Genomic DNA, 20,687 nt, shown 5'->3' with positions numbered 1-20,687 from the left:
GGGGAGCACCCAAGAGCAAGTCTTCAATGAATAATAGAGCTCACCAGCTGAAAATGAAAGAACTTAAAAAGAATGAAAAATTAAACAGTTCTACAAAATTACACAGAAACTTTTCTTAATTTTGGATAGTAGAAGATGTATTCCTTAAAAAAAAAATTTAAATGTTCAGTCAACAAAAAGTTTGGGTAGTTGGACACTAACATTACTGCTACTGAGCCCCTTGAGCCCTTCCCATTGGTCCTCACACTGTTTTATCTGGCCATTCTTCAAGGTTTGTTTCAGCCAGCCTCAGTTCCGGCTCGCCTCAGGAATATAGCAAGTGAGTTGGCTCAGGTTTCATGAGAATGACTGCTTTTGTGTCCCCCCTCTTGTGTAGTACGAACCACTTATGGAGAAGGAACTTATCACAGATACACGCATCACCACATTTTTGGAAACCTCACTAATAAAGCACTCATAATCTCTTTAAGAACAGGTTAGTCTATAATGTAGTCATTTTTGCCAACATTCAAATATAATGTTAGCAGTAAAGACCTCTAAGTATTTAAGTTTAATTTACATCTGTGCTGTATTCTTTCTCTGTTGAGCCCCTGTTCCACAAAATGTCTATGCACAGACCTGCTCAGAAACCACAAATGAAACCGTTTTGAGATCACAAAACAACTCCACATGGTTTGAGGTGAGTGTGTCATGATTTAGTCATGCAGTTTGCATGATGCTTATTAGTTAAGTATAGATCCATCATTCTTTAACTACATACAGTAAATTTGGTGAACTATTCATTTAGAAGCCATTAAGGATCACATCTGCAGTAATGTGCAACCGAGACAATTAAAGCAACTAATGAAGCTTCCCATAGAGGAAATCCTTTGATTAATAAGCATGCACACTATGATATACACCATATGTCCAAAAGTTTGTAGACACCTGCTCATGTGATGTTTCTTCTGAAATCAGCGCTATTAATAGGGAGTTTGCCTCTCCTTTGCTGCAGTAACAACCTCGACTCTTCTGGGAAGACTTTACACTAGATCTAGGAACATTGCTGTGAAGATCTGATTGCATTCAGTCAGAAGAGCACTAGTGAGGTCAGGTACTGGTGGTCAATAATTCTCTAACTTATCCCCAAGGTATTGGATGGAGCTCCTTCACTCCACTGAACATAGCTCCACTACTCCACAGCCCAATGCTGGGGGACTTTATATGCCATATGGGCATTGTAACCGTAGACTCATAGACAGCTCTAGAGTGTCCCAATCTATTAGCAACGCCTTTCTAAAGAGAATAAACAAGCTGTGTGTGTATAAGTGACACTTGCACACACATCAGCAACAGGTAGCTGAATTCACTATAAGAAGTGGTGTCCAGACACTTTTGGACATGCATTGTATCATCATCATTTCGTATCGTTATGGACAAGAGTGGGAATTTAGTACATCAATTACCCTCACTGTAGTATCTTCTGAGGATGTGATCAGAGTTTGTCCGTCCTCAGTGAAGAGACAGTGGTGGACAGTTTTGGTGTGACCAAGCAGTGTAGCTAAAATATTACCAGAAGGAACCTCAAGCACCTGCATGGAGAGGATGGAGATCCAGTGTGAGAAAGAATGACAGAACAATAAACAAGCCCATAATTAAATTGTGACTAAGTGCAACGAGCATGAAGCAAACGATTGAAAGAATAGCTACTCATGATAAGGCATAGCTCTCCAAAACACCCTCAATACTCAAGATGGAAAAAAGCGTCAGTCACTTAGGGGACAAAAAGTCAAGGAATGCAGACAACTGACGGGATAGGTAGGGAGAGAGAGACAGAGAGAGAGCAAAGTTGAATAGAAGGCATGGTGTGAAAGGCTGACAGTGATAAGGCACATCAAACAGAGCCTGACTCCGTGTGAGATTAATCAGGCCTGTCTGACAGATCAGGACTGACAGCTCTGTGAGCGTCTGCCATCCACCTAAATTCTCCCAGAGAACCACAAGTGAGAGAAGAAGAAGAAATTAAATAAATAAATAACTTACCATTCAAAGAATTGCCATCAGGAAATGTTCTTTTATCACAAAACAACAGTTAACTAAGCCAATTCAGACAATCAGTGCAAATGTTATTATCAATATTCAAAGGCAGAACTGTCCTGAGTGTAGTTTCAGAATACTTTACAACATCTGAAGGTCGGAGATTACATTTAATTTCACCCCACACACTTCACAGAAGTCATTTTGGGTATTTAAAGCTTATTTTAAGCTACATGAACGTTACCTGTTACCAGCCAATGTCAGCCATCATCTATACATAAAGGTAAACTTCACCAATTAGGCAAAATTCAACTATAAATCTACCCCAAAAGGAAAGTGCTGGGCATCAAGCTCATTACAATGTTTGCAATTTTAGTTTGTAATGAGAGTGAATGGGGCCTGTGGAAGCAGAATGGGTAATGCAGTGCAGTAGCTCGAAATGAGTGTGGCCTTACTGAGCGGTCAACACACCCCGCTGACCGAAACGACACCAAGAGCTACACTTTTACGCTTATTTGCTACTTCCCTGCTAAATGGGAAGGTATGTGCACATATACGGGGAACTTCAGCTGCTTCAGCAGAAAACGAACAAGGCCATATTTATAGTTGCAGTATTTACAGCTTCATAAGCAGCCTCAGGCCATTAGAGCACGTATTGCTTCAGGGGAAATGAAATGTAGGTGTTCCTTACACTGTCTCAACCACATTATGGTAGCAGTCCAAAGTTCTGCAAATGGGAACCTTGATCATCTGCATGGTAAGGATTATAAGCCAGTGTGAGAAAGAACAACACGCGAGGCTATAATCATAAAAACACACGCTACCATTCAAGAGTTTGGAATCACTATTTTCAATAATATTACATTACATTACATTACCGGCATTTGGCTGACGCTCTTATCCAGAGCAACTTTGACAATTTGATCATTTTTACACAATTGGCCTGACTGCATGTCTTTTGGACTGTGGGAGGAAACCGGAGAACCCAGAGGAAACCCACGCAGACACGGGGAGAACATGCAAACTCCACACAGAGAGGACCTGGTCGCCCGGCCGGGGAATCGAACCCAGGCCCTCCTTGCTGTGAGGCGACAGCGCTACCCACCACGCCACTGTGCCGCTGTTAAACTACATAATATTATATAATATAAAAAAAGTTATATTTACATTTGTTTTCTAAGACAACAAGGAGAAAACATAAAATGAGGCCTGTGCAAAACTTTTTATATCTCATTTTTATTATTAAATTTAAATCCACAAATAAACAGAAACTGTGCATCTAAATTTGCAGAAAATCAACAAAACATGGAATTTGACCAGGGCTGTTAAAACCTTTGTATACAGCTGTATGTAGGGCAGCCACAATTATGACATAAACACCTGATTGCAATTATTTGAACTGTTTGCAATTATTTAAGCTGACTGCAATTATTTTATACACATCATGGATCTTAAGAAAACAACAGAGGTTCTAACTTGGTGTCATAACACCTTCAGAGGGCAGCATGCACGGAGTAATGTTTGTTTATTTAATGTTCTTCAGAACACCTTTTATTAGGGGCAGTGAATAATGTTTGTTTATTCAATTTCAGTTTATTCAGTCAATAACAACTTTAGGGGTAGCTGTCCTGCCATCATTTGGGAGCTACCAAGTATCAATGGCTAGAAAGCAAGATAGCTAATCAGCCAATATGGCCAGTTTAGATGTGTACTTTGATAGTGACATATAATGAACACAAAAGACAATGAAAATGTTAACTGCAATTCTTTATATAACAATATAAAGATAACATTTTGTGATTCTCCAAGGCCTACATTTATGGTAGAAAGTTAATATTTCTGACACAAAAAATTCTAAAACATTCGAAAATAAAGAAAATCTTTCAATAAGTAAATGTATCCAAACTCTTGACTGCTACTGTCAGTCATCGCTTGCTCCTGCATGCTGCTCTCTCAAAACTCCTCAGGTGGTAGTGAAGATAAATGAATACACTTTCTCTCTATCCATAGTGTATTTACATGAACCACTATATTGAGATATATATATCTCTAGCTGCTCACCTGTGTAATACACACACATAGACACATGCAGACAGACACCAACACATCCTACTGTACCTGCACTGTGCCTAGCTCTAAGCCTAGTGCCAGCACTGATGTCTGCTGAAGGTTTAGCAGCTGCAGAGCTTTCAAACCGATCCTCCTCAGGACCTGCCTAGCACTCATTTTTCCTGCCTGCGATGGAGTATAAACACACATGGCTTCAAATTTCTTTCATGACTATCAAGTAATATCACAATGCTACACATTTCGAATACCAAAAAATGAAGCCATGCAAGGCCACAAATGGGACAAAGCTTTCTAACTGCTGTTGAAAAGCTTTCTAGTTTTACAGTCTGTGTGGATAAGCTTCCCTCTACTGGCGCCAGACGGTACTGCATGCAAGGACACAAGCCAGCAGAAACAAAATGTGCTTCATTTTCTTACTAGGATGATGGTATTTATATTTCTACTGCTATGCTTGGTGCAATGCAAAAATCTGCAAGCAATATTTACAACAATACACTAATTTCTTCACCCAAGCACTCAATATTAGTAAAACAAGGACACACAAGCTGAGTTTCAAAAGCTAGGCTGCAGGCCAGGAGGGCTGCATTTCTAGGCCACTTTGCCATCCACGGCTGTTCCAATCAGTAGTATGCTTTAAAAGTAGCCTGCATTCTGACAGTTTTGAAGGACGCTACAAGTCTATCCTTCAGTCTTCTGTTGCCCACAATCCTGCATCAGACCCCATATAAGTTCAAGAGAAATGCTGGCAGATGAAACTAGCAACTACACCTTGTTAAAAAAAAAAATAGACCAGTAAAGATAAAGTAAAATATACAGTAGGCTATTGCTTTAGCTGCACTTCTGTTTAAGAGAGTGCAAAATGAATGCAGGTACATGAGAATTGGTGAGTTAAACAGTTTTGAAGCCAGAGCTTGTTCTACCTGCCACACTGCATCATTCACATCAACACTTCGCTTGATAGCTTACCATCATTTACATTACAACAGTATTTTCTCCATTATATTTTCTGTGGCAACTCATTTCTGATGATGTGACAAAGCCTGCTTGTAAGACTCTTGAATTATGTATGTACAAACAAGGAGTCTTCATAGGACAATTCCTACCGAGGACTCACCACTGCAGCCTAGCTATCAGAACGCAGCTACAGTGTCCAATATTCTTACTCATAGTTAGCACCAAAAGCTACTCAAGAACTAACAGCACCCCCTTGTGGAGAATATGTAGCCTGCTGAATGCGAGTGCGTATGTGTCAGTAAGTAATATTTTGCTTCTGTCACAATAAACGCATGGTTTGAATATCATCACAGTCATTACAGCCAACAGCAACTAATCCTGCCATGATGGATGAATTTAATGTGCCACAACATTTGTCCTGAACTCCACACCTGCACCTGAAAGTCAACATATGTTCAATTCTGACACAACATCAACTTCTGTCCAACTCTCTCCATCATCTTTCCCTCCGCCTGTCTTTGCCTGGAAAGAGGAGAGAGTGTTGTGGCACGAAAAGGGGCTGATGCTGAGGCAGAGATAGAGAGGCGTAATTAAAATGAAGAAATGCTGCTGCTGGCTGAGGCTAAAGGGCCTTTAATAAATGTGAAGAGGAGGAGCAGCTCCAGCAGGGGAAAAACCTGGTCCATCTGGCAGCAGGAGCTACTGCTGGGTTTTCCCTCGACTCACACAGGTCACAACCACTACAGCATGACATAACTCGCCCCAAGCAGAGAGAGAGAGAGAGAAACACAGAGAGAGACAGAGAGAAAGAGGGAGAGAGAGAGCAGACTAGGAAGTGTGCACGTCAGTGAAAGGCAGAAACAGTAAGATAGAGAGATATGGAAGGTCAACAGCCCTGTCAGATCCCATTACAGAAAGTGGAAAGTGATATCCTCAAGCAAGGTGAGAGGTATTTTTGCCAACACATGGGCATACGGAGGCTCTCAGGCACTCAGAAATAAAGCAGCATCTCTCTGAGGCAGCACAGCGCATATGGCAGTCCAGAGACAAGGTGTGTGTGTTACCTGCACCGTGCCATCCTCCGTCCCCAGAGCCACAGCAGGAGCCTGCCTGCAAATACACATGCAGCGAATCCTCGACTTCTGCTTCACAGACTCAAACTCCAGCGAACCCGTCACCCCGGAACGCACCTAACACACAAACAGTAAATACATTTAAATATTGGAAGGAGAGCGTGGGAAAGACTGTAATCTCACCACAAATTAATGAAATGTGCAGCTGAATGATCAAAAAAGGGCACTGACCAAAACTACTGCAGGTATGAGTGTGTATCCATGGCTGCGTCTCAATACCTAGCAAGCTGTCTTCAAGGCTGTTTTAATTATTTAAAGGGGCATTCTGACCTAAATCTAACATATAATATACTTTGTCCTGTTATGTGACGTTCTGCGGCTCAGCATTGCATCTGTCAGCCTCACCAGATTGACAGAATTCACAGTTTGTGCTTAGTGAAAAAAAAAAAAATCTACCAAATTGCCTGCCCCCAAGTATTCCCTCCAAAGCACCTGTAGTCTTTCAACATTTACTTCTACCTTCAAGATATTTCATCAACATTCAAACAAAAAGAAATCTCACTTTAGAGGAGAATTGGCATGTTTTCCAACAATGTAGACATGTAAGGTGTTAAATAAGGTATTTTATTCACCTAAGATTAATCTGATTGAAGTTTAAGGTAGCATAATTTTCAGCTTTAATTTACAAGAAAACTACACAATTTAATTAAATAGCTAAACTTTAGCTGGACACTTCATTCTACACAGTGTATGAAAGTAATGTGCCAAGCAGCGAGGTCACCCTTCTTTGTGTGGTATTTTTTTACGTTTAGAAGAATGGCCATTGATTAGATATGTCAACGGTCATTTTAGAGTTTCTGTTTCACAGATTAGCTTTAGATTATTATCTCAAGCTATTATTTCAAACGACCAGAGAGCCAAGGTACTGCTTGACTCTTGTGATCTTGCCGTTGAATGTTACTAGATAAATAGAATTAATTAAATAACTGTTCCAGCTATGTATGTGGGGTATTTCTGCTTATCTGGCTAGAATTGTAAGGACCTACTGGTGTCTATATTTTGCTACCCAACTACTTATTCACTCATCTGCACAAATAGTAAACGTTGAAGAAGCATGTAAAGGCTTTGATGGCTAAATGTAAATATCGGTTGTTGGCAGGAAAACTAGTGCTATAGTCGCTCTCCAACTTGAGCATCTCAATAAACTGCTTTATGAGGCACTTTATAAGGCTCAGTTTGGATAAAATACTGCCTACCTGCGCAGGAAGCAGTGAGTATGGCAGCTCACTTGATGTTGAGACACAACTCACACGTCTCTTGTTTAGGTCATATACCTATTCTAAATTTGGGGCAGTCGTGGGCTGGTGGTTAGGGTTGCTGGTTCGATCCCCAGGGCCGACAGTCCTTGACTGAGGTGTCCTTTAGCAAGACACCTAACCCCCAACGGCTCCCCGGGCGCCGTGGATAGGGCTGCCCACCGCTCCGGGCAAGTGTGCTCACTGCCCCCTAGTGTGTGTGTTCACTAGTGTGTATGTGGTGTTTCACTTCACGGATGGGTTAAATGCGGAGGTGGAATTTTCCCGGTTGTGGGATCAAAAAAGTATCACTTAACTTACCTGTAACCTATTCTTGCTGTCAGCTGCCACCACTGTGATGTCATCCTGATTGAAGACAACATCAAAGTCCCTCTTCAGAGCCACAGCTGAAGATGTGTGCACACGCTCTGTCTCCCACAGCTACAAAAGAAAAAACACACACGGGAATTAATGGACAGAATATAATTTTTCTTAGTAAATACAGTCAAACATGGATTAGATTTCAAATATGTATGGATGATTCATAATGTCTATCTTAAAACAATTTTGATTAGTGGTAAAATGAATTTCTATGCTAAAGATGATGAATCGTCACTTTTGGTTAAGTGTTCTAAAACGACTTTAAATAATTGAATTATTTAATGCAAATTCAAATGAACTGAATAATGGTTTATTTGTTGTTTAATAATGTTTTCATTTTATTTTAATTTCTTTGGTAAGTCCTGCCAGATATCTTTACTTGAAAAAGGTTTTTTTTCCCCATAGCTCTTGTCACAAGCATGACTAATGAGTACCTATGGAAATTTTCAATGGAAATTCTATTTTTTCCATTTATAGATGCTAAAGGTTGCCAGAATCCATATACTGGTGTGGGAGAATACATTCTATAAAAAAGACGGATGATGGATTCAGACGGGACTAAAATAAACGCAATGAATAATTACATTACCCCACCATCAAATGTAAAACTATTCCCACACAAACAGCACTTCAGAGAAAAATTCCGCATGAGACAATACAAAGTAAAAGTTTGCAAGAATGCATACTCTGATGGTCTGATCATCGGAGGATGACAGGAGGAGGGAGCCTTTAGGAGAAAACTGCACACAGGGAACCCAGCTCAGGTGACCACTGCATTCAGCCATCCTCTTATTAGCCTCAAAGTCCCACAGCTGGAAACCAACAAACACACACACACACACACCCCCCTCAGTGCTTTAGGCAGACGACCATGGTCCACTCTTCTGAATTCCATTGTAGCTCCACTGATTGAGTGTTCTAATGTGAAATGGTTAACAGTAGAGAAACCTAGCAACTCTGCATTCTACACAAGTGGTGGTGATAGGAACTAGAGCTGTGTACATTGAAATACAACCATATTATTTATTAACGACCAGCGAGTTCTTATTTGCAATGTTGATAACGTTAAAAGTGATAAATCTCAAAAAAATGATTTGAGAACTATCCTGCCTTACAGTTTTCCCTGCATGTACCTCTCCATCATGAATGCATTTAGGCCAAAAGCTTATTGTAAAACTCTTAACTACGTAATTATGCCGAACATTTTCTTTAAATCATGTCGACTCTGCTGTGTTAGTGATTTAAGCTGCTTTAGTAAGTTTTGATAGCTGTGAGAGTATATATGAAAAGTGCTGGCTACGAGTTGTCAACTGAAACTCCTACACAGTCTAATCAAACTATTATTTAATTGCAACTGCAACTCGTACGAGCCGTGGACAGGTAATACAAAGATGCTGCAGGTGAGCTTACCTCCACAGTGTAGTGGGACAGTGCTAGGGCCAACAGCTGGCTGTTAGGACAGGCCTGGCAGTACTGTACTGTGCTCAGACGACTCGTTCGGATCTCCAGCATCATGTCCTGTGTTTCTACGTCAAACATCTAGCCAAACATGTATTTTTCATTCTAACTTTCATTCACAGCATGTTCTGCAAGTGTATTAGTACAATCTTAGCTTCAACCAAAACATGGAAACATTTAAAATGCCTTACAGTAAGAAGAGGTTGATGGTTTATATAGCTCAGAAACAAGTGCATGGGTCATTCTCACAATACAGCCTCAAACCTGATTTCAACACTCAAATATTTGAGTGTTGAAATCATCACATAGATAAAAAATATTCATATTATTTAATAGATCAACTGGAGCATTTTTGGTACAGCAAAAAGTTGAATTCTTTCTTTTTCTGTTTTATAGTTTCTTGGCATTGTTTCCTCGAAATGTCACTATCACAATGCACCTACATATTCACAGCAACAAAATGGTATCGTGGTAAGTGAAATCATCTTAAATCAAGTTGATATGTCTAATATTTCTAACTTTGAGATGTGAAAAATACTGTAAGACACCTTACATACACTATATTTCCAAAAGTATTCACTCAAATTATTGAATTCAGATGTTCCAATCACTTCCATGGCCACAGGTGTATAAAACCAAGCCCCTAGGCCCTTCATGGAATGAGTTTCCAAGGCCAAGCAGCTGCATCCAAGCCTTACATCTCCAAGCACAATGCAAAGCATCAAATGCAGTGGTGTAAAGCGCCGCCACTGGACTCTAGAGCAGTGGACAATCCGATGGATGAGTCTGGGTTTGGCGGTTGCCAGGAGAACGGCACTTGTCTGACTGCATTGTGCCAAGTGTAAAGTTTGGTGGAGGGGGGATTATGGTCCTGGGCTGTTTTTCAGGAGTTGGGCTCGGACCCTTAGTTCCAGTGAAAGGAACTCTTAATGCTTTGCACAAATAAACAGAAAATCCTCCACTGTGTTGCAGTAATAAGATTACTTTGTAAAATACTGTATTTTGTAGAAAATATATATTTCAATAAACAACTTTAAAATGCTTAGTCTGAGAAAAGTTCACAGATTATTAAAAGAATATTTTGGGGAAAAAAATGTTTTGCCATAACGAGAATTTGGCACATAAATAGAAAACCATCTCTAAAATCAATTAAACTACAAACTCATTTAGGTTTATGTTTAATTATTCAACCTGGCATCATTAATTTTTTTTGGATCCCAGTATTTGTCATGTTTATGAGAATAACCTATATGCACTGCCAGGCTCTTATTTCACCAAATACACACATAACATCCTTGGAAAAGATGTCTATAATATATATCTACGTACATATAAATGGCAACTTACAAAAACGGTATTCTTTGCAGCACAGAAGATGCGAGCGCCGTCTGCTGACCACGTGCTGCACTTCACCATAACACCTGTTTCGTCATCATTATCTGGAAAGAAGCTGTTGATGTCGATGGATTTCCACTCGTTTGCAGACTGCACTTCAAAAAGCTGAGAGACACATAAAACTAGCATAAGAACACGAAGCAGGAAGGACGAACACCAATAGGAAGCTGAATGTTCATGAAGTCACACCTTCAGAGTGCCATCATTGGATGAAGTGGCAAGGTAGGTGTCATCTGGCGAGAAGCAGCAGTGATTCACTGGTTCCATGTGTCCAAACATGGTGTTCTGAGAAGTTGGCTTGTTAAGGTTCCATAGCTGCAGGTGAAGAGATGGAGACACAGAGGAGATGAAGGTGAAAGTGGATGTAGTTGAAGAAGGGGGCAGGTATGATAGGGAGGGACAAGAAAGCGGTCATGTCTGAATACTGGTTAAATTTCAGGAACAGTTTCTAATCAGTTGCTACAGTAGAGGTGATATCCAGCCACAACTTGTGGAGCTATAAACAGGTTCTCTCCTGGAACTCATGAGGTTGGCCTTATTCACTGTAGCTTGTCTGCTGAAATCACAGAGAGTCAGGGTACAATAATACACAAAATTCAAAGTCCAAAATGATTGAAGTTTACATGCTTAAAGATCTTGAGGTCAAAATTCAATTCAATTTTCAATATTTGTTGTATTAAAACTGCTTTGATTCTACAGAGCTCTAATGATCAATATTAACCACATGGATTTGGCTCAGCTATCTTTAAATACATCTGATAAACAAAAGTTCTCAAAAATCTTTCATCTCACGCTAACAAAATCAGTCAAAATAAAAAATTCCAGTCATTAAGGTGTGCATGCAATACCTAAGCCCCCTCCTTGCCACTTTACTCTGATAGGATATGTCCTGATGTCTAGTTTTGCTAGCTTTGATGTCTAGTGTTTCACAGGGCTTTAACCCCCAAGTGAAAAGTTACCCTTTCTCACAAGTAGGGCTATAATGAATAATTCATTTAATAATCAACTCTTTTAATGAAAATGATTTGATTAACCGGGCGGAAGGCAGGGTACACCCTGGACAGGTCGCCAGTCCATCGCAGGGCAGACAGACAGACATACACAATCACACACACACTCACACCAAGGGGCAATTTAGCATGTCCAGTTGGCCTGACTGCATGTCTTTGGACTGTGGGAGGAAACCGGAGAACCTGGAGGAAACCCACGGAGACATGGGGTGAACATGCAAACTCCACACAGAGAGGACCCCAGTCGCCCAGTGACCACTGGGATAGGCTCCAACCCCAACCCCCCCCCCCCCCCCCCCCCCCCCCCCCCCCCCCCCCCGAAGGAGAAGCGGATTAGAAAATGTGCGTGTGTGTGATTTGATTAACTACCCTTCTATTGCTTCCTCTCACTCTCACTGCTATCCTTCAGCACTACAGTGCATCATTCATACTGTAGTGCACAGCAATTTGTCAGAATAACCACATGTATTATGTGAACATCAAAGACCATTAGAAAGCTCTTTTTTGTTTCTGAGTAAATGGTGCATTGACTTTTAGCAATGACTATTCATCTTTGTTGACTGTTGCAGCTACTTATGAGCCTCATCGCAAGAAGCACACTGAAGCCAGCAATGTACAGAGGCCTAACACACACACTAATGCTGCGTTTACATGTTGGCGTTGTCGTGTGTCTCACCGTGGTATGCTACCAACAGCAGCATGCAGCCATAAAAAACGTTGCCACAGTGACAGGTGAAGTGATTTGCAAAGAAAAGCATTAATAGTGTTGACTGTTTAAAAGGCGTATATAATGGAAAACTGAACCTCTGTCACGTTTTTGAAAGAAAAATTTGAAATAATATGTAAACTTTATTAATGTTTCAAAATGTACCAGCAACAAAACATCCTGTTTAATTCAAAGGAATAAAGAGAAAACAGTTGTGAAACCATTTCTGGTACATAAAACCTCATGTTATAATCTGACATAATAATAAGTTAAAATAATAACAGGATATGGACCCTTTAAGGAGGAAAAAAAATCAGGAGAACACTCTGTGCTCTTAAATTTTGGTTGTATAATACTGAATGCGTTAGGACTGGATGTGTATAAAAATAAAAATAATAAAAAAAACAAATCAACATTCGGTTTATTATATCGCTGTGGTCCACCACAAAAACCACACAAAAAGGAAATTTAATGTCTTGACAGAACATTCCTTTGACCACTGCGATTTGTAGCCATTGTTGCTGACACTGGCAGAATTTTCTGTTGCTGATCCACTGAATACATTTTAATATCTGGTTTGTTGTCGACTGTCTATGGCAGGGGTCTTTAACTAAAAATCAATAAGGTCCTGAACATCATGTCTAACTTGCATTCTGATTCAGTACCATATACTGTTTACTGAAGTAGCTTAGTAGGTATATCAACATCTTATGCAGTCAACAACTGAATTTCACAGTAAATAAGTACTTTATTTGATTTGAAATTCAGTTGTTAACTGCATAAGTGCATAATTCAGTGATATTTCAACAATATTTATTGTGAGCATGTAATAACCTCCATCTGGCTCACTTTCTTCTCTGACTGCTGTGTCCCTCCCCTGTGTGTGCAACACTCACTCGAGTCTCGTTGCTCATTGTAATGCACAGATCTGATGGCTGTGTGTGCTTCACGTGTGATATTTACAACACATGCCATTAGTCTGCGAGTTTCCAGGGCCACTAAAGCTGGAAATAGGACCAACCAGTCAAAATTAAACAATATTCCAGTTTACCGGTTATAGGTTCAGGTCTGCATAGGACAGTGTCTGGATCTGGACTTGGACCGCCTATTAGTGACCTCTGCTCTACGGTTAAAATGTAAACATTTCAGTGGTTGGTTAGTGTAGTGGTTAACACCTCTGGCTTCTACACTGTATACTGGGATTCAATCCCCACCAGGGCAAACACCCTACACTATACCAATAAGAGTCCTTGGGCAAGACTCCTAACATCGCCTTGGCCTACCTGTGTAAAATGATCAAATTGTAAGTCACTCTGGATAAAATCTTTGTCTGCTGCCTGGGTGGATGATTTACTATTAACTGTGATACAAATATGATCCTCACACATTCAACACTGTCAGGCTGTAACTCTTTCAGGATTAATGGACCTGCTGTAGGACGTAATGCAGTAAAAGGATCATCAGTCTTTCTCACCTTGGTGTTGGTGATTTTGTCATTGGAGCAGGTCGCCAGCAAGACACGCCGGTTTGTGTTAGTGAACTGGCAATGGTTGATCTGCTCTTCATGCTCATCCTCAAACACACGCAACAGAGTGCCTTTTTCTACATTCCACACCTACACAACACACATAAAACACACAGTAAACGAATGTACATTCCTTCATTCGTTTAAAAAATATCACTTTAAACTACTATGTACTGCAATACATAATCTAGGAACACAGAAGGAAACAAAGGAAGCAGATTTTTTTCTCTACACAGACGAATGAAGCAAGAAAAAAGGGACATTTTTAGACACAGAAGCATATGAAAAGACAGACGAAGCGCCTTGGGGGCAGACTGACCTTAACCTTTCTGTCACTGGAGCAGGTTGCTATGTGACGGTCATCAGGGGAAAAGGCACAACACAGAACTTCATCATCATGAGCCAAGATCTCCTGGAGCTTCTCCCCAGAGGTACTCTTAAACACCTACAGCAGTGAGACAGAGGGGGGAGAGAGAAAGAGAAGTCATACATAAATGAGTCAGTTTTTGTAGTATTACACAAATAAAGTAGATACAATAAACAAAAAAAAAGACAGTCAAATCATCACCCGTAGTGTTTTGCTAGCCCCACAGGAGGCAATCTTGCTCCCGTCTCTAGAAAAGCAGGCGTAGTACACAGAGTTCTGGTGAGGGTGGAGCACCAGTCGTGACAGACTCTCCTGATTACTCTTGTTCCTACAGCCAACAAATCCAGCACAATAATAAGTTACATTAATAAAGAACACGCAAATGAATAAACACAAAGTTTACAATCCAGTTCACCTTCCAAATCTATCAAGCATGTTATCATTGAAAAAAAAAAACACTAACAGGAGGAAAAATATTTTTAATATAAGACAATGAGGTTTTACTATAAGTAATTCTGGAGCATTTCTATTTGATCCATTCATCATGAAATATTCAATGGAAAAGGCAACTGTTGTGTTCAAATGCTGTAGAAAAAAAAACAAAAAATTGAAAAAAATGAAGAAACCTGTTTTTTTAAAATAGTAATTTGACAATAAAATCTACACAGTAGAGTTTAGTCATTAAACCTGTATGTTCAAATTATGTAAATATCAGGAGTGTAAATCTCTGGGCTTAAAGTGATTCTGCTTTATTATAATTCTTTAAAAATACATGGAATATACAAATGTGACTAGATGTGACTAAAGTGTTTAAACTGTTTTGGGGTTTATGTTTGAAAATTTGAAATGGAAAAGGATCATTTTATTTTGGCCTAAGTTTAAATGCACTATTTTTAAATATTTCTAAACTACCAAAGGTGATGCAGTTGAATCAGCACCTTCAGTTCAACACATCATGATACACTAATGGTTTTAAACCCCTAATAGGTATGAATGCCTCCAACTGCTATTCTTGCTCCATTAGTACATACACTATAATTCCAGATGTATTCACTCAACCATCCAAATTATTGAATTCAGGAGTTCCAATCACTTCCATGACCTCAGGTGTATAAAGCCAAGCACCTAGACCTGCAGACTGCTTCTACAGACATTAGTGAAAGAATGGGTCGCTGGAGCTCAGGAGCCTAGCATGGTACTGTGATCAGACGCCACCTGTGCAAGTCCAGCCGTGAAATTTCCTCACTACTAAATATTCCACAGTCGACTGTCAGAGGGATTATAACAAAGTGGAAGCGATTGGGAACGACAGCAACTCAGCCACGAAGTGGCCAGCCAAGTAAAATGACAGCGGGGTCAGCGGATACTGAGGGGCATAGTGTGCAGAGGTCGCCAACTTTCTGCAGTCAATCACTACAGACCTCCAAACTTCATGTGGCCTTCAGATCAGCTCAAGAACAGCGTAGAGAGCTTCATGGAATGGGTTTCCATGGCTGAGCAGCTGCATCCAAGCCTTACATCACCAAGCGCAATGCAAAGCGTGGAATGCAGTGGTGTAAAGCGCCGCCACTGGACTCTAGAGCAGTGGAGACGTGTTCTCTGGAGTGACCAATCACGCTTCTCCGCCTGGCAATCCGATGGACGAGTCTGGGTTTGACGGTTGCCAGGAGAACAGTACTTGTCTGACTGCACTGTGCCAAGTGTAAAGTTTGGTGGAGGGGGGCTTATGGTCCTGGGCTGTTTTTCAGGAGTTGGGCTCGGACCCTTAGTTCCAGTGAAAGGAACTCTTAATGCTTCAGCACCAAGAGATTTTGAACAATTCCATGCTCCCAACTTTGTGGGAACAGTTTGGGGACCCTTCCTGTTCCAGTATGCACACCAGTGCAAAAAGCAGGTCCATAAAGACATTAATGAGTGAATTTGGTGTGGAAGAACTTGACTGGCCTGCAGAGTCCTGACCTCAACCCGATAGAACACCTTTGGGATGAATTAGAGCGGAGACTATGACCCAGGCCTTCTCGTCCAACATCAGTGTCTGACCTCATGAATGCGCTTCTGGAAGAACGGTCAGAAATTCCCATAAACGCACTCCTAAACCTTGTGGAAAGCCTTCCCAGAAAAGTTGAAGCTGTTATAGCTGCAAAGGGTGGGCCGACATCATATTAAACCCTTTGGATTAAGGATGGGACGTCACTCAATTTCATATGCGTGTGAAGCCAGACGAGCGAATACTTTTGGAAATATAGTGTATGTCATGTGAAATGAGACTTAGTGCTAACTCATCTGGGAGAGAATATGACAGAATGAGCAATTAACAACATACACCCAGTCCAGGTAGAGCTGTCCCCTGTTAGCCCTTTCCTTCGCCTGCAGTAAGGCCTGCTTATATACTTCTGAGCTGTGAGGCTGGGAGAGGGCCAGCTGCACCACATCAGGGAAGGGCCTCTGCTCCAACTGATGACCGTTCAGCGAAAGAAACTCCTGAAACTGTAGCCTCACCTCACTGTTCTAGAGAGTGGAGTACAGAAAGAACATCTTTAAATGCACACCTCAGGTGACCAGCAAACTGTGACCTCATTCCCCTCCTTTGTCCATTTCCTTCAGAAAAGCCTTACATGCAAAGGAAATATTGTTCTACATATTGTTCAAAAAGGTACATATTTCCATATCAGTGAATATTAAAAACAGATTCTATGTCACCTACATATGTTTATGTATATTAGCATGATGGCATAAATGGGCATACATTTAAATATTCCAAAATAGCACAGTTAAATATATTTATTTAACTTAAAAATAATATTGCACATACATCTTTCCTCCATGCAGGCTGACAAACAAATGATCAATCTTTAGGGAGTGTTTTGAGGCTCAACTCTTTCATAGAGCGCAGCGAAAAATATTTTAAATATTTGTATGATACTAAAATTGAGTGTTGTATGAAAACATAGCAAAGTGTGAACTGAAAACGAAAAAAAACAAAAAAAACAACACAGCTTACAAATCTCTTATCAGACCTGTCTGAGAACTGTGTGGGTGTGGTCCTAATATTCTGATGAATACACATGATTAACACTCCCAGCCTGCTACACCACTGCAGTAGAAGAACACAACAGCGCGAGTGAGGAGAAATACTACAACTACAACCTCCTACTGTGTCCATGACTCGCTAATACAATAGTCGGCTTTTACATGCCAACATTTTAGCGAAAGTGAGGTTCTTCTTACTGCTGGACATGCATTCAAGGAAGGCTGTTGAGCCTGGCTGAACAGACAGACAGCTGACAAACAAAGGAGCTAGCTTGCCAGCTGTTCTGTTTGCTAGGTTAGCTTTCTGTTTGTGTGTCTGACTCAAACAGAGAAAAAGACTACAGTTTTGTTAAAGCTGTGTGAGTGGGACCAACCACATCAGCCATGTGATTGGTGAAGGTACGGCTTAAGTAGTATTGATGTAGTAACTGGTGGTTGGTTAGTGTAGTGGTTAACACCTCTGCCTTCTTCACTGTAGACTGGGGTTCAATCCCCCATCAGGGCAAGCACCCTACACTATACCAGTAAGGGTCCTTGGGCAAGACTCCTAACACCGCCTTGGCCTGCCTGTGTAAAATGATCAAATTGTAAGTCGCTCTGGATAAGAGCGTCAGCCAAATGCCATAAATGTAAATGTAAATGTAGCACTACCAAGATTAGGGCCATCCAGTTTGCTCTGAAAGAGGAAAAGTTTAGCAACAACAATCAGCCATTTGGTGGGCATTGAAAAAGGACACACTTTGGACTATAATATCCTGTGTGCCCACAAGATCAAGGTTAATCAACACAGATTTAGGTTCTCTGGGGCTTTAAAGTGAAGTCATACTAATTTCTGGTTGAGGGTGCACAAAAAAAAAAAAAAAAAAAAAAAAAAAAAATCAGTGTTACATAAGAACAGCACACATGTAGAAGCTGTATACCTCTTGGTCAAGAATTGCACCATACTCCACGTAGTCGTTGATTAAGTGAGCAGATCCCATTATCTGGGCCTTATTTTTTACCCAGTCCAGTGAAAACATCAGAGAATACAGCTCCTGAGAGGAGGAAGAGATTCAGAGGGAGAAGTAGACAAAAAGCTTCACAGAGATAATTACCTACTAACGTAATTACCTACTTAACTCAGCTTTCCAAAAAGGTTGTAATCACTAGTGTGTATGTTTGTGACTGTGCCATTTTCCCACTAAAACTGCAGCAACAATTGACCAAAGGGCTATTCCATGAATAATGCCAAACACCCTGCATTTTATCCTTGTGATATCAAAAAGATATTGGGGCAGTGTTGAGCTGGAAGGGGCAGTTTTGGGCTGGGGGTTAGGGAACTGGCCCTGTGACCGGAAGGTCGCCGGTTCAACCCCCAGAGCCGACAGTCCATGACTGAGGTGTCCTTGAGCAAGACACCTAACCCAATTGCTCCCTGGGCGCTGTGGATAGGGCTGCCCACCGCTCCGGGTAAGTGTGCTCACTGCCCCTAGTGTGTGTGTGTGTGTGTGTGTGTGTGTGTGTGTGTGTGCTCACTAGTGTGTATGTGGTGTTTCACTTCATGGATGGGTTAAATGCAGAGGAATTTCCCCGTTTGTGGGATTAAAAAGTGTCATTTAATCAGTACTCAAACCTTTCAACTAGATTTCCAATATGCGTTTTTAACAACAGCTTGGAGAAGAAAAATGTCCAATCATTATTTAGGCAAATGCTACTTCAGACCAAAGATAAACACGAAGCTGAGTGAAGCAGAACACACCTGTTCTGCATGAAAAACCATAACAGATACTGTAAATTTCTTCCTTAACTGAAAAAGTAACAGTGAAAATCTAACAATATTCCGAAACATTCAAGAGCAAAGTATGCCCACAGCTCTGATGGGCATTAAGAAGGCATTCTAAAAGTTACCTTGGACAGACCGGCTCGGGCCATGTGATGTGGAAGAAATCTGTACCAATATAAGCACTCCACATCCACTGAAGTGGGTAGACCTTTGCTGTACGCCTGCTGATACTGCCGGATCACTTTACTGTGCAGCTCCTGTGGGAAATGTAAGTAACATAGAGAGCTTAGGCTGCCATTAAGCAGATGCACTGTGAGGAAACATTTCTCCCTGTTCAAAATCCTGTGCAATCGAATGAGTGCTTTTCAAATATACAATAAGTCATAAGGTTGTCAATAAAAGAAAATAACACAGCAGTTCAACACAGCTGCTTGTCATTCCACACAACTGAGGACGAAATGCCTGCTGCACCTCCTGATTTCACACCGCACTCTGATATGCTCCTCTATTGATGAGTTTAATGCTAATTTATAATAACCTCAACAGTGACAGGAATAGCCTCAACAGTGACAGGAGAACAGCAATATGATCTTGGAAAAGGCATCAAAATGACTCAGCATATGAGAATCTCAAATATTCAACACAAATTGGAATTATTTATTATAGGTTAGTAAATATGTATAATTTAACATATTTAATTCCTGCGACATCACAAATTATGAATTGTGCAGTTATGCATTATGCATTACTGTGGATGACTGAGAGAACCCGAATACAATAATAATAAAAGTGTTTTAAGGTATTAAATAAAACAGAACCATTTTAATGATTTGTTTACAATGAAGTTTCGTCATTTGACCCTGAATTCAACCATTGCATTTGAAATGACTTCAGCCCTCATTCCTTTCTCAGGCATTTGATATTGATCTGCAGCTCTGTTCATTTTTACAGCCTCAAAGCTGCTACTTGTTTGACATCTTTAAAATCTGCAAACATATTGTTTTTAACTATTATCATCAAAAACTTCAGTTCCAAACTCCCAATATGCATTATTCTAAAGGCCAAAAGGGTATGATGGTGTACAACACTCACCGCTAGCTGACTGCGGTTTTGCTCGGTAAGGAAGTCGAGCTGTAAGTCGTGGAGGTAGTAGAGATATGGCCTCTGGTTACAGTCTCGAAACAGCAAAGACTTATTCACAAACTCCTGCAGGACATCCTCTACGTCCTCCAGCTCTTTGCCCCACAGCACAGACAGCACCTGCAGACACAGCCAACCATGAGCACGTACATTCACAGAGCTGCTATTCCCCTGATTTTCACAAACAGATGCTCCTCAACTTAATTAGCTGTGCTAAACTAGGAATTTGTAAATAATTAAAAACAGGTAAATGAAAGAACTGTTATCAACAAAGAATGTGAAAGCTTTTCCTGTACATTAGAATTAGAGCAATGCAAACCATTGCTCAAATTCAAAAAAAAAAAAAGTTTAAGGTTTAAATTAAACGGCAATGAACATATTGTGCTGTGTAGGTTAATTGCAAGCTCATTTAACTAAAATATTTTGATACTTATAATCATTGCATTTTACTCAGAGACCGGGATGACGTTTCTAGCAGCACGCAGTCTTTCACTCTTCACTGCTC

At 40.5% G+C, this 20,687-nt stretch overlaps 1 protein-coding gene across 3 annotated transcripts in view; it reads right to left on the bottom strand.

Moving 5' to 3' along the window:
* Positions 1-20,687, bottom strand: part of apaf1 (apoptotic peptidase activating factor 1) — a 62,013-nt gene that overhangs the window by 31,477 nt on the left and 9,849 nt on the right. For 2 of the 3 annotated variants that reach the window (XM_017716344.2, XM_017716343.2), the window contains exons 9-22: positions 20,135-20,302; positions 19,168-19,299; positions 18,201-18,314; positions 16,574-16,758; positions 14,452-14,578; positions 14,203-14,328; positions 13,833-13,973; positions 10,832-10,957; positions 10,595-10,747; positions 9,200-9,328; positions 8,476-8,601; positions 7,730-7,849; positions 6,105-6,230; positions 1,446-1,571 (exon numbers count right to left, since the gene is read on the bottom strand). In XM_017716344.2, the coding sequence (XP_017571833.1) occupies positions 1,446-1,571; positions 6,105-6,230; positions 7,730-7,849; positions 8,476-8,601; positions 9,200-9,328; positions 10,595-10,747; positions 10,832-10,957; positions 13,833-13,973; positions 14,203-14,328; positions 14,452-14,578; positions 16,574-16,758; positions 18,201-18,314; positions 19,168-19,299; positions 20,135-20,302 (1,899 nt within the window). Of the gene's footprint in view, positions 1-1,445; positions 1,572-4,134; positions 4,252-6,104; positions 6,231-7,729; positions 7,850-8,475; positions 8,602-9,199; positions 9,329-10,594; positions 10,748-10,831; positions 10,958-13,832; positions 13,974-14,202; positions 14,329-14,451; positions 14,579-16,573; positions 16,759-18,200; positions 18,315-19,167; positions 19,300-20,134; positions 20,303-20,687 lie in introns of all 3 variants that reach the window. The other variant, XM_037542869.1, reaches the window with a different exon arrangement.

Source organism: Pygocentrus nattereri, chromosome 11 (assembly GCF_015220715.1).
Source record: "Pygocentrus nattereri isolate fPygNat1 chromosome 11, fPygNat1.pri, whole genome shotgun sequence".
NCBI classification, from domain to species: Eukaryota; Metazoa; Chordata; class Actinopteri; order Characiformes; family Serrasalmidae; genus Pygocentrus; species Pygocentrus nattereri.
Note: the sequence above shows the minus strand (reverse complement) of the source record. Positions and strands in the feature narration are given on the sequence as shown.